This window comes from Podarcis raffonei, chromosome 2 (genome assembly GCF_027172205.1).
Source record: "Podarcis raffonei isolate rPodRaf1 chromosome 2, rPodRaf1.pri, whole genome shotgun sequence".
Classification (NCBI taxonomy): domain Eukaryota; kingdom Metazoa; phylum Chordata; class Lepidosauria; order Squamata; family Lacertidae; genus Podarcis; species Podarcis raffonei.
In genome coordinates this window covers 126,553,372-126,566,835 of record NC_070603.1, presented here as the reverse complement: position 1 = coordinate 126,566,835, position 13,464 = coordinate 126,553,372, and the positions used below count along the sequence as shown (strand labels likewise).

Sequence of the window (13,464 nt, the reverse complement as noted above, 5' to 3'; positions counted from 1 at the left end):
GATCATTTTCATAATATTTTCTCTTAAGGCATTACATGCCGTAAATTTCATCCCGGTGGTCCACAACTTTTCCCAATCAGCAAACAAGATGTTATGACCAATGTCCTGAGCCCATTTAATCATACTTGATTTAACTGTTTCATCTTGTGTGTTCCATTTCAGCAGCAAGTTATACATTTTTGACAAGTTTCTAGTACTTGGTTCTAACAGTTCAGTCTCCAATTTTGATTTTTCCACCTGGAAGCCAATTTTGCTGTCCATTTTAAACACTTCATTTATTTGAAGTCCTCAAACAACGACTAAACCTGGCTCCTCTGTAACGACATGGTCTGGTCTTAGTGTAACTCCTCCTCCTACCCGTGATCACTGAGATCGGTTGTCCCAGTGCATCCCCCCCTGTGGAACATGCTCCAGCCATTTTGTTGGCTGGGACCCACTCCCCGGCAGCCCTGACCCCTCCCCTTACGAACAAAATAAAACCTTTTAAAAACAATACAAACAAAAAACTGTAAAAATTACAAAAACACCGAAATCAAACAAATTCCCAGGCCCAACCAAACATCCACCCCACCCCACCACCACCCCCCACATACAAAAAATTCAAAAGAATTTTTAAAAACATTTTTAAAAGATCTCTGCGCCCCCCCCCCCGAGTCCTCCTGGGCAGCAGCAGCAGTAACAGCAACCCTCCTTGTGAGGCCTGTCAGGTCCCACCTTGGGCCAGATGTTGAGTGGCAAGAGCAGGGCCCTCAGGCACTCACACAGGAGAATCCTCCTGGGCAGCAGAGCACAGCAGTCCTTATGAGGCTTCAGGCCCTGCCACGGGCCAGGTGGTAAGTGGCAGGAAGGAGCAGGGCCCTCAGACACTCACACAGGAGAGTCCTCCTGGGCAGCAGAGCAGTCCTTTTGAGGCTTCAGGCCCCGCCCCGGACCAGGTGGTAAGTGGCAAGAGCAGGGCCCTCAGGCACTCACACAGGGGAGGTAAAGGAGAAGTCACGGAGGAGAATCGTGGGATCATGGACGATCTCAGTAAGGATCCCTGTTGGATCATAACATGTTGTGATTGGAGATGGAGTGGATTCCATGATTGAGCCACAAAAATATCCATCCCAGATAAAAGCCAAGCAATATCTCAGGTAATACCAGGAAACAAAAACAGTGAAAACTATTGGAGGGCCACACATCTCATTCTCTTCAGTTCTTCCTCTGTCACAAGCATTCATTAACATTGTTCAATAATCTGGAGCTCTCATTTCCTCCTGAGACTCTAATTAGCTTCTCTCTCCATTGCAGATGGTGATGAATCAGAAGGGAAGAACAAGGGGATCCACAAGAGAATCCACATAGCGGAGAAGTCATATAAATATTCAGAGTGTGGAGAGAAGATCCGTCAGAGTTCCCAGTCCACCTCCCATCAAAGAAAAAGCTTCATTCGAAGGAATACCCTCACTTCACACGAAAGAACACAGGGTAGGGAGAAATTGTATCAGTGCTTGGAGTGTGGAAAGAGCTTCAATCGGAAGGATAGTCTCACTTTGCATCAAAGAGTTCATACAGGGGAGAAACCATATAATTGCTTGGAATGTGGAAAGAGCTTCAGTCACAGGGGGAATCTCACTTCCCATCAAAGAGTTCATACAGGGGAGAAACCGTATCAGTGCTTGGAATGTGGGAAGAACTTTAGTCACCGCCAGAATCTCGCTTCACATCAAAGAATTCATACAGGGGACAAAGTGTATCAGTGCTTGGAATGTGGAAAGAGCTTCAATCGGAAGGGTCACCTCACTTCCCATCAAAGAATTCATACAGGGGAGAAACCATATCAGTGCTTGGAATGTGGGAAGCGCTTCAGTCAGGAGGGGAATCTCACTTCTCATCAAAGAATTCATACAGGGGAGAAACCCTATCAGTGCTTGGAATGTGGAAAGAGCTTTCGTCTGAGTGGTGATCTCACTTCCCATCAAAGAATTCATACAGGGGAGAAACCCTATCAGTGCTTGGAATGTGGAAAGAGCTTCAGGAAGTGGGTGAATCTCACATTTCATCGAAGAATTCATACAGGGGAGAAACCCTATCAGTGCTTGGATTGTGGAAAGGGCTTCAGTCGGAAGGAAAGTCTTACTACCCATCAAAGAATTCATACAGGGGAGAAACCCTATCAGTGCTTCGAATGTGGGAAAAGCTTCCGGGAGGGCCCCAAGCTCACTTCCCATCAAAGAATTCATACAGGGGAGAAACCTTATCACTGCTTGGAATGTGGAAAGAGCTTTCGTCTGAGTGGTGATCTGACTTCCCATCAAAGAGTTCACACAGGGGAAAAACCCTATCAGTGCTTGGAATGTGGAAAGAGCTTTCGTAAGAGTGGTGATCTGACTTCCCATCAAAGAATTCATACAGGGGAGAAACCCTATATGTGCTTGGAATGTGGGAAAAGCTTCCGCGAGGGCCACAAGCTCACTTCCCATCAAAGAATTCATACAGGGGAGAAACCCTATCAGTGCTTGGAATGCGGAAAGAGCTTCAGTCAAAGTGCCACACTCTCTTCCCATCACAGAATTCATACAGGGGAGAAACCCTATCAGTGCTCAGAATGTGGGAAGCGCTTCAGTCAGGAGGGGAATCTCACTTCTCATCAAAGAATTCATACAGGGGAAAAACCCTATCAGTGCTTCGAATGTGGAAAGGGCTTCAGTCGGAAGGATAGTCTCACTTCCCATCAAAGAATTCATACAGGGGAGAAACCCTATCAGTGCTTCGAATGTGGGAAAAGCTTCCGGGAGGGCCCCAAGCTCACTTCCCATCAAAGAATTCATACAGGGGAGAAACCCTATCACTGCTTGGAATGTGGAAAGAGCTTCAGTCAAAGCACCAATCTCACTTCCCATCAGAGAATCCATACAAGAGAGAAAACGTCTTAGTGTTTGGAATGTGGGAAAAGATTCATTCATGGCCCACCAAATAATTCATACAGGGTTGAAAGCATATCAGCACACGGAATGTGTATAAAATTTCACTTGTTAAAAAGTCAATTTAAGATCTCCCACCAGGGTGAAGTATAGAATTATAGATTCAGAATCTAGTCCAACCCCTTCCAGAAGTCTCATTTCAAGCATCCATGACAGGTGGCCATCCAACTTCTTCTTAAAACCCCCCAGTGAAGATCCAACCCCTTCAGAGAGAGTTCCTTTTCACTGTCAGCTCTTACTATCAGAGGGAAAATATAAAAAAGACTTTGGAGAAGACTTCCGGTGTGATGGCCTATGGCGTTTGGCTGCTTTCCTAGGACACTGGACCCCAGTCATGCAATTAAACAAGGTGAATCTGGAGGTAATTATCTCTGTTGAACCCTGCAGGGATGGGGCGCAACAAAGATTTGCATTCGGACTTTGAAAGGAATTTTGTCGTTCTGCTACAGAAGATGTGAGGTAAGCGTCTCAACTTTGCTTATACTTGCTACTGTTGGGCCAACACCCTCCCTCACTTGTCCGAATGGTGAGGAACTTCGCCCGTAGTAGCAGAGTACAGCAGAAGCAGACTCTGGTTGGAATGCAGCATCGAGAAGATAAGAAGTCCACAGAGCGACGAGCTGACTCACGCAGCCGTATCCTTCAGCAAAAGCCAGATGCAAGGACCAGAGGGGAGGAGGAGGAGATATAGAAATCGCTCCCGTTCTTACACAACAATACATTAGGTAATTAGGCAATTAAAGGCACAGTGTCACACTGTGCAATGATAGAATGAAACACTGCAGTACTGACACCTACTTCATGATTTGGCAAGCCTCATGGAGAAAGATTCAATTAATTAAATGGAATGCAAGTGAAACTATATTAAAAAAAACTTGAGAATTTGATGTTTAATGGTGCGGTCCTTTGTGGAGGGCTTTAATTATTATTGGCAAGGTATCAGCTTGTTTGAAGATATGAAGAGACTTTGTTGAAATACAGTCTTACCAGAGACTGTATTTCAACACACGCCATCTTCTCTCCCTTTTTTGTTATTGTATGAGTCTAGATAGAGAGTAATCTGGCGTCCCGCCAAAGCTCTGGCAAAACTCCAGCTTCTCCAACTCTCTCAAGAACGATCTGGCGTCCTGCCAAAGCCTTAGCCAATCATCAAAGCTCAAACTCCATTTCCTTCCATAGGAATACAGTGAAAGTCCATCTGCTTGCATGAACTTTTGTCATATATGGATTTATAAAAGTGAAGGTGAATCTTTGATCCTTGTAATCTTCCCTTAGGGCTCAGGGGGAGCAAGCTTGGATTGTAGAGGAACCGAACAATTATTAACTGTGAAATCTATCGCACAGTGTGGTCTCTTACAGAAGGTTCTTCGGTTTGGGAAAATATCAGTCCATTAAAATACATTACATGTCTTAATTTTAATTAAACAAAGGAAAGCTGGAAGACAGCCCAGAGTCCTGGAAGGTAAGAGGGTGGAACGAAATAGGGCCTTCTGAGGAGGGACTGCACCGAAAAAAATTGAGGGACAACAAGAAGAACAAAAATTTCATCTTGCGTGTTAATTTACATATAGATCTGTTAAATATGATGAAAGTTGCATACCAGTGGCTGTCAAGATAAGATAAAGGATTAAGATCGGGATGATATTGGGAATAAATAAAAGAGAGAAAAGTAGGAACAAGAACAAAAAAATAAACCTCATCAGTCTTTGACTTTTGTCTTCTGGGTTTCTCAGTTGTTATTCTGTCTCACAGCTACAATAAACCTACCATTAATATTGTGGACTAGGCATTTCTTCGTCAGAGGGCAAAAAAGCAAATTTAGCAGGGGATCAAATACTTTCTCCCCTCACTCTATTTGTTTACACACACACACACACACCTGGCTCTCGTTTGGAGGAAGAGTGAGAGACGGAGGCTCTTTACTTCTAGAATGGCATTTCCATGGCACCTCCTTTCCTCCCAGGAGCTCCTCCTTCCACAACCCTGCGAGGCTGGCCGCTTGCCTTTCACCCCCTTTCCAGCACTGCGTTGTTTAGTGTGGCAGCACCTGCCCTTTGGAACTCCCCGCCTCTTGCCACAAAGCACGTGCCTTTGCTAGACTCTTTTCTGCCACCTGCTAAAAGCATTCTTGTTTAGGCAAGCATACCCAGATGCTTAGGATGCTGAAGTAATTTTAATCTCTTTTAGTATTTTAGCTTTTCTCTGTTTTAAAGTAGGCTTGTTAATTTTGATTTTACTGCTGTGGTGTTGCAGTTTCTTTGTTTTTTGTATTGGTAAACAACTTTACAGGTTTTTTAATTTTAATAAATAAATGAACAATAAATATAAATAAAACAACACAAGCCAAAACACAATGCATCCTGTAGATTTAAGTAACTGTCCACAGTGGCCTACTTGTTATCAGAGGCCCAGAATCCACAGTCCTTTGTAAGAAAATTTGAAATAAAGTCAAAACATTTTTGTAGGCAAAAAAAGAAGAAGTCAATATTGGGGAGGTGACAAAAACTTTTCCACACCAGGTACCCCCTGACCTTGTTATGCCACTACCCGGGGTGCAGGGAGGGGGCGTGGGGGTCCCTGCTCAGATCATGCCTGATGGGGAGAGACCCCCAAGTCAGGGAGCAGAGGGTCCTCCTTTGTCCTCTCTGCCAAGCCAGGGAGGGGCCAGTTCGCAGGAGTGAAGAAAGACAGTCAGGTTACCCTAAAAACCCTAAAACTCTTTGTGAATTCCCCCCCCCCCAGCCAGGCCTCCAAGCCTCGCCTCAGGCACTCTCAAACTGCACTCTCAAAGCTTTTTTCTCTCTCTAAGGCTAAAAGCATTAGCTAAGCATATTGCTCTTGCTGTAACAAAAAGACTGACAGGAAGGTGGAGAACAGAGTCCTTTGCTTCTCAAAGCCTTGTTAAAACCAGATTGCAACTTTCTTTCTGGGAACTATGCCAGAACAGGAGAATGAAACATATCTGAACACTCTGAAACCCCCTTTGGTTTCTCACCCCCTTTTCCTGGGAACAGTCCAAAATAGTCCCAAGACAGGAGCTTTCTGTTCATGCTCAGGAGACATGGGGCAGAACTTTTCCGAAGGAGGAGAAAGGGGAGGGAACTGGAAGGGGAATAGATGCTCTGTGCAAATGGCTGTGAACTCGTGCTTGTTTGTGAGTTATCACACTTGCTCCTTCTACCAGTTCATGGATGGTAGAAATAAAGCTTTTTCTCCAAAACTATTCCTTGAGTGTCTGTTGACTCCCATTTTCCCTTTTCCGGGCGCAATATTTTTCCCACCCGAGGGCAAAGCCTCATAAGGCCACAGGAGGACTGCAGCTGTTCTTCCTTGATGCTGATCCAGATGCTGCCTTCCTTTTGGGGGAGGGGGCTTTGGGTCAAGAAAATAAACCCCCTTCAGAGGGAGGGAAATGTCACCTTTGTGAACAGAGGATATAGACAGACGAGAACATTCCCACATGGGGGGAGCACAGGGAGAAGAAAAGCCCGTCTGCATCTGCAGCTGCACAACTGGACCACTTCCTCTGTCCCAGATGCAACAACACATGTCTCTCCCCTTTTCAGGCTAAACAAGTAGACGAACTAATGTGAAAGCAAATTTCAGGTGTATCCTCAGGAAATGCTAAAGCAAGGATTGAAGACTCCTTCTCCCAACCTTTTCGGACAAATGAGGAGGGATTATCAGTCACTGGGTAGCTTTTAGTACTAACAGAGGACTGAAGAAGATTTATTGCTCTGATAAATCTTGGCATCCAGCATGCCCTGTCTGCGTAGCTTCTGCTGGGTCCCGGCACTTCAAGGATCACATTCCAAAGCCTCTGAGCAAATGTAGAGATCAGCAGCGGTAAGGGAGAAAGCTGCAAAACTCAGTGCTTTCTTCCAGTGTGCTTAAATAAAGTCCACTCAGGATATTAGCAGCTAGAAGCAGTTTTTTATTTACAGCAAACTATCCATTGTCGAACAGCATCGTGAAAAAACGTCCACTCTCCTCAAAAGCGAAAGTAGAGAGACAGAACAAAAGGTTTAGACTCTCGGATATGATCATCATCATTATCTGAATTGTCCTCACTGGGAAATGTGTGAACAATTACTCTCTCCTGTTCAGGAGCACTCTCTAGAAATTTTGTGAGAATCACCTGACCAGATTCAGACAAAATTACTCTGTAGAGACCCTTTTCATAACCCACAAAAATGCCTCTAGCATTCTTTACTCCACCTGGAGCATCAGATTTCACATGAGACCCAAAAACCTTAAAATGGGCAACAGAAGGTTTTCTATGGAACAGCTTCTCAAAAGGAGAACATCCCAAATCTTTTGAAACCTTTCTCATCCAAGAGTAACAAAAACACATTATCGACTCCGCCCAATATTCATGTGGCAAATGTGAACTCAGCAATTGCGCCTTCATCCCATTTTGCAATTCTCTGTTCACTTTTACACAAATACTTTTGTTCCATGCTCCTGCAGAAACAGCAGTCTTGTGCCTTATCCTTTTCTTATCCAGGAAATCCTGAAAATCCTGTAAAAGAAAAATGGCTTTTCATCTGTGAAAAGACAATCAATGTTAGCATCATGAACATTTTTAACCTTGTCACAAAACTCTTTAAACCTTTCTAAGGCTTCTTGTGGTTTCTGCAATATATATATCCACACATAATGAGAGAAATAATCCACACACACAAGATAATATCTTGCTTTGCCTCTAGATGGTGCTAGAGGACCAATCACATCAGCATACACTCGCTGAAAAGCTTTGGTAACTTTCGTTGCCTTCTCGACGTCCTTCATCATACCTGCAAGAGAAATCATGTTAGATTCAGATGCATTACAATTTATGCAATCACTTTGATCAAAAGTCAACAAATACAGTCCATCTTTCTCTCTGGCAGAAAGATACAGCTCTTCATCTTTGAAGATTTTGCAGCTTTCTCTATCATAGGACAAAATCAGTCCTTTCTTTGTGATCTGCGAAACACTCAGCAGATTGAACTTTAAATCAGGAACCAAATAGACATTGTTAATAGTCAAGTTCAGACTCTGAAGATACACAGTTCCAAGCCCGGTCGCTTCCAGCTCCTGCCCATTGGCCTGTTTCACAGTGAAGCTTTGATTCTCAAACGTAGAAAACAGTTCTCTGCGCGACGTCATGTGTTGCGTCGCTCCAGTGTCCAAAACAAAAGCGTTCTCCGTTGAAAATTCGGCTTTTGTTGACAGCAATGCCTTTGCAGGTTTCACCTGGGACTTGGTACGACTTTTGCCTGACGCCTCAGGCTTTGCAGAGCTTCCCCTAGATCCTTTCTGCTGACGTGGCCTCTTACAGTTCCGCTGAAGATGCCCAGGTTGGTCACAATTGCGACAACAAACAACATTCAGAGCTTCAGCTTACTCTTTCCTTGCAATGGCAGTGGGGGCGCTACAACTCCGAGCCTCACTCCCCGTCAGCAACATCCATTGCAGCAAGTACAGGAACATCAACAGCAACAGTTCCTTCACTCCCCCTTTTGGGGGCAAAGCTCTCCTCAACTTTCAATGAGCTTTTAGGAATTTGGCCAGCGCCATCTTGGCTCTCCCCTTCTGGGGTAGTCAACTTTCGGCTCTTGCTTCTCACTCCAGCTTCACAAGCTTTTCGGAGCTTCTGAGAGAACAAAGCCATCTCAATCTCAAGCCTCTGCTCTCACTCTTGAGCCTGTAAACTCCAATAGTCTATTGGCTGTTCACTGCGTTGCATTTGGCAGCTAAACGCAGGCTGTTTTGAAAGTCCCTCCAAGAGCAGTGAGATAGCAGACAAAACAAACGCTGTTTTCACAGTGTTTTTCCAGCCTCTCACAGTGCTCAGTCTTACTACCGTGTTGGCTAGTAACTTTCCACTTTACTGATGTTTCGTTGCTTAACAACTGGACATTCCAGGCTTGAGCAGCAAACCTTATCAGGCCCAGGAATGCGAAGTATGCAGGCTGTTTCTCCGTGCTGTTTTCATCCAAAAGCAGCTTTTGTGAACCAGAGAAGGATCAATCTGCGTTCACTCTTTTAGCCCATAATTCAGCATACCTTAGGGGTTCCGTTGCTCCTGGCTTATCAGCAAAATCGTCTGCTTTGGTGCTCAGCCGTCCTTTGTAGCTTCCATCCGCACGCTACCATATCTTCCTTTATCTCCTTGCAGAGGATGAAGCACGATCCATCAACCTCTTCTGCTGCTTTCATGGTTTGAAACCATCCTCTGCTACCAGATGTCGGGAATCAAGCCTGTATCAGGAGAAACTGGCAACTCTCCCAGGCACCCGGCTTGATCTCCTGTTGACCTCCCTGTCTGCATTCCCCAGCAAGATCCAGGATAGGTCGCAATAGGCGATCCTTCTCAGCGTGAGAAGAACACACCCCTCTTTCCTGCCCCCCCTGGCAGGGGAAAGAGATAGACAGAAACATATTTACATGCCTTTATTTCTGTCTTTGCAGTGTTACAAAAAACATGACTGCTCTCTTCAAATTCTGGCAGTCAAGAGATACAAACACTTCCTGTACAGCTCATATTACACTCTGAGCTAATTCCGGTGCCCTCTGCACTGTGAATTGACTGTCCCTCTGTTTCCCACGGAACAGTCCTAACATTCCATCATGTGATGTTTTCAATCTTCCAGCAGCTCGCGGCTGCATTGCTTCTATATCGTAACAGGCGTGCACTCTGAGCTGTTTAACCCTTTAAGTTCAGGTTCTCCTCACACCCCCTCTCGCCCTGCGCTACTGTGGGGAAAGTAAGTACAGAACTTACCCCCAACTCCAAACCACCACAAAACTCCCCATGACGCTGGAAGCTTAAAGGTTTGGTAAATCCATCGGCCAAGTTATTGTGACTGGCACAATACTTCAGCCGAATCAAACCTGACTGAACACTCTGACACACATTTTGGAAACATATGTCCAGATGCTTGGTTCTGGCCTTAAATTGCACAGATTCAGCCAATTTCAAACAGGGTTGATTGTCTTCCCAAACCGTGATGGGCAAGCTACAATCCCCATAGATCTCTTGCACCAAGCATCTATAGAACTCTAGTTCCCGGCAGAAATCTGACAGTGCACTGAATTCAGCCTCAGTAGAAGACAGTGCAATGAGACTTTGCTTCCGGGACTTCCACCCAATTAGTGACTTCCCAAACTTTACCACCAACCCAGACACAGACCTGCGGTCCTGCGAATTCACCCAGTCACTGTCTGCAAAGCATGTGAGCTTCGCCTCACCTTCAGCTGGCAGCTTAAGACAGAAGTCTTTGGTATGCTGCAGGTAGCGCAGTACCCGCTTGATACCGTGCCAAGCACTCACACTGGGCTTTGACGCTTCCCTACTTAGCAGATTGGTAGCAAAGGCAATGTCTGGTCTGCTCCATTGGGACAGATACAACAGACTACCCAGAGCTGACTGAAAGAGCTCAGCATTCTCGAACTCGGCACTTTCTGCTTGCTGGCTCTCTTTCACAAAGTTCGTCTCCATGGGTGTCCGAACTCCTGCACAATCGGACATTCTGAACTTCTCAAGCAACTGCTCAATCTTGCCTTTCTGACTGAGCAAGAAGCTACCATCCTCAGTTCTCGCTATCTGCACGCCCAGGTAGATCCTTACTGCACCCAGGTTCTTGAGCTGAAACCGTTTTCCAAGCTCTTTGGCAAACTTCTGCACCTGTTTGTCTGCCTTTCTAACATGGATGATGTCATCAACGTAAAACAAATCCAGTTCCTGTGAGTCTCCTGATCCTCTAAGGAACAGGCAACTGTCAGCAAGACTCTTCCTGAAACCTAGCTTCTCCAAAGCTTCATTCAGGCACAAGTTCCAATTTCTGGCCGATTGCTTCAGACCGTAAATTGACTTGTGAAGTTTCCATACAGTACCCTGCTCATTGCCCTCAAACCCTGGAGGAGGAAGCATGTACACATCCTCCTGGAGGTCTGAGTTCAAGTAAGCAACATCCATATCAAAGTGATGCACCAGCAAACCTCTTTGTGCAGCAACGGCCAAGACCAAGCGTAGAGATTCACTCCTAGAGGTGGGAGCATAAACTTCCGTATAATGCAACCCCCCTGCGCTGCGTGAATCCTCTCGCCACTAATCTGGCCTTATACTGCGGTTCTCCTGTCACTGTGGGCTTAAGATGGTAAACCCAGCGGCTACCCACGGCCTGTTTGCCCACCGGCAACTTTGTGAGGGAGAACACACCTAGCGACTCCATTGAGTTCATCTCCTTCTGCATTGCCTCATGCCATTTTCTGGCTTCTTCCTGAGGCAGTTTCTGAACATCCTCAAAACTCTCGGGTTCACACTGTGCCATTCCGACCCACACGCTAGTGACGGCAAACCTTTCAGGAGGTTTCCCCTTGGTCGTCCGAGCTGAACGGCGCATCACTACTTCAGGAACCCCCTCTGACCCACTAGGGCCCGCCAGAACATCCTTGGCATCAGAGAGCTCCCCCTCTGACTTACTGCGCCTTCTGGACTTCTCAGCCAAACCTGTGGGGGAAGATGGAGCACTGCGTTGCTCAATCTTCACAGCCTTGGGAGAAGGTCTCCCTTCTGCCTGCACTGGGTCTGGACTGGGCCTCAGTAGCAGGTTCAACCTCTTCCTCTTCTTCATCAGCAGAGTCAAGCAGACTCTCTGACAGGATGTCAGGGTTCCCATGTACCCGTGTCCAACCACTCTGCTCACAGAATTCAGCACTGTTGCTGAGCAGAATCCGGGATTGGTTCCCTGACAGATAAGCAAACCTCCACCCCTTGGTCCCTGGCTCATACCCACAGAAAATCATCTTTTGGGACCTGGGTTCACCTTTCTTGCATTTGGCTTTTGGTATGAGGACCCAAGCCTCACAGCCAAAAACGCGGAAGTAGTGCACTTTCGGCTTCTTTCCGTGCAGCAGGAAGTAGGGTGTGTCACCTACCACTGAATTGAACGACCTGTTCAGAATAAAGTTGGCCGTTCGCCAAGCCTCCCCCCAAAAGCGCTGTGGGAGCCCGGCATGAAACAAAAGTGCTGTGGACATCTCCTGCAGTGTCCTGTTCCTGCGTTCCGCAATCCCATTCTGCTGGGGACTGTGTGAAGTCAGCCTGTGTTGAATCCCCTTCTTGCGGAAGAAACTTTGCAGCGCAGACCCGGTGAACTCCCCACCGCGATCGCTGTGAAAGTTTTGCACCCGTGTGGAAAACTGCAGTTCCACAGCCTCAATCCAGTCTTTGATTAGCGGCGCAGCTTCATTTTTGTGTCGAAGCGTGAAGAGCCAGGAGTTGCACGTATGGTCATCAATCAGAACCAGCGCATGTTTGGCTCCGCCCATACTGGTCACAGACATTGTTCCACACAAATCTGCATGAATTAACTGAAAAGCCCTAGTGGCCACCCTCTCAGACCTAGGGTATGTGCACGTTTTCACCTTTGCGGACTTGCACGCTCTGCAATCTAGAAACTTAGCACATGATTTCATTTTGCACCCTTGCGTACACTCTGGGATCTTCTTCACTGACCCCCAGGACATGTGAGCCGTTCGTCGGTGCCAGGGGTGAGCACATGAATCATGGACTGGAACGTTGGCACACTGTGCTTGAGCCTCCTCCGTGTCACCTGGACCTGCAAAAGAAGCATCTATCACAAACAACCTGTCTTTACATTCAGCACTGACTAGGTGCTGTCCATTCTTAGAAATATAACACTTATTGTCCTCAAAACACACTCTGTAGTTCTCAGCAAGAAGTGCACTGACAGACAGCAACGCGCAGGACAGTCCTGGAACAACAAAAGCCTGGACTGAATCCTGTAAGAAAGAACAAAACAGTGAGCCAGTCTGCGTGAGTGGGTGTTTCGTCCCATCTGCTAAACAGACAGTCTTCCCAGAAGTTACAGAGGTGCAGTTCTCCAGGAATCCACTAGATGGCACTAGGTGATGGGACGCTCCACTGTCTATTACAAAAGCCAGCACAGCATCCTGTTGACAACTCTTGACTGCAGCCATAGAGGCTGCCAAATGTTTATGTTCAGTGTCTCTGCTAGCTGCCTTCGGCTTGTCTTTCCCATGCTTTGAAGAAGAGCCCTTTATCTGGTTGCTACGGGAGACGGCCTTCGGCTGTTCCTGTGCCTCCACTGGACATTCTCTCACAAGATGGGAGGGGGAGCCACAGCGATAACAGCGACGGGAAGCAAAAGCTCTCACAGCTCCCTCTTCAGCCATTTCTGCGTTCCCAGCACCCCCACCTTTGGGTACACAGCCTGGGCCTGCATGCTCCCCAGCACTCTGGTTGCGAGCCTCAACATCACACGGCCCCTCGGAGACAAAGCAGCTACTCCCAGCTGTAACTTCAGAAACATGACCAGCAGCCCCCACTGGCCTCTCAGCTTCCTCCCTGTTCTCGGCTTTCTCCCGGCCCTGGGCTCCTGCTGAGCTTTCACACAGACTCCTCAGCACCTGCCAGGCGGCCTGAGCCGACTCAACGCCCTCCAGGTGGGGCAACAGCAAAGCGTCC

The 13,464-nt window shown here is 46.7% G+C and overlaps 3 protein-coding genes across 3 annotated transcripts in view; 2 read left to right on the top strand and 1 right to left on the bottom strand.

Annotated features, from left to right (window-relative positions):
- Positions 1-3,213, top strand: part of LOC128409534 (zinc finger protein 345-like) — a 143,433-nt gene extending 140,220 nt beyond the window's left edge. The window contains exon 6 of the mRNA XM_053380082.1: positions 1,294-3,213. Within this exon, the coding sequence (XP_053236057.1) occupies positions 1,294-2,918 (1,625 nt within the window). The 3' untranslated portion in view covers positions 2,919-3,213. The remainder of the gene's footprint in view (positions 1-1,293) is intronic.
- LOC128409540 (zinc finger protein 883-like) overlaps positions 1-13,464 on the bottom strand; it is a 346,762-nt gene that overhangs the window by 286,118 nt on the left and 47,180 nt on the right. The window lies entirely within an intron of this gene.
- Positions 3,977-13,464, top strand: part of LOC128409548 (zinc finger protein OZF-like) — a 317,248-nt gene continuing 307,760 nt past the window's right edge. Inside the window, exon 1 of the mRNA XM_053380126.1 lies at positions 3,977-4,292. The gene's annotated coding sequence lies outside the window, so the exon portion shown is untranslated. The remainder of the gene's footprint in view (positions 4,293-13,464) is intronic.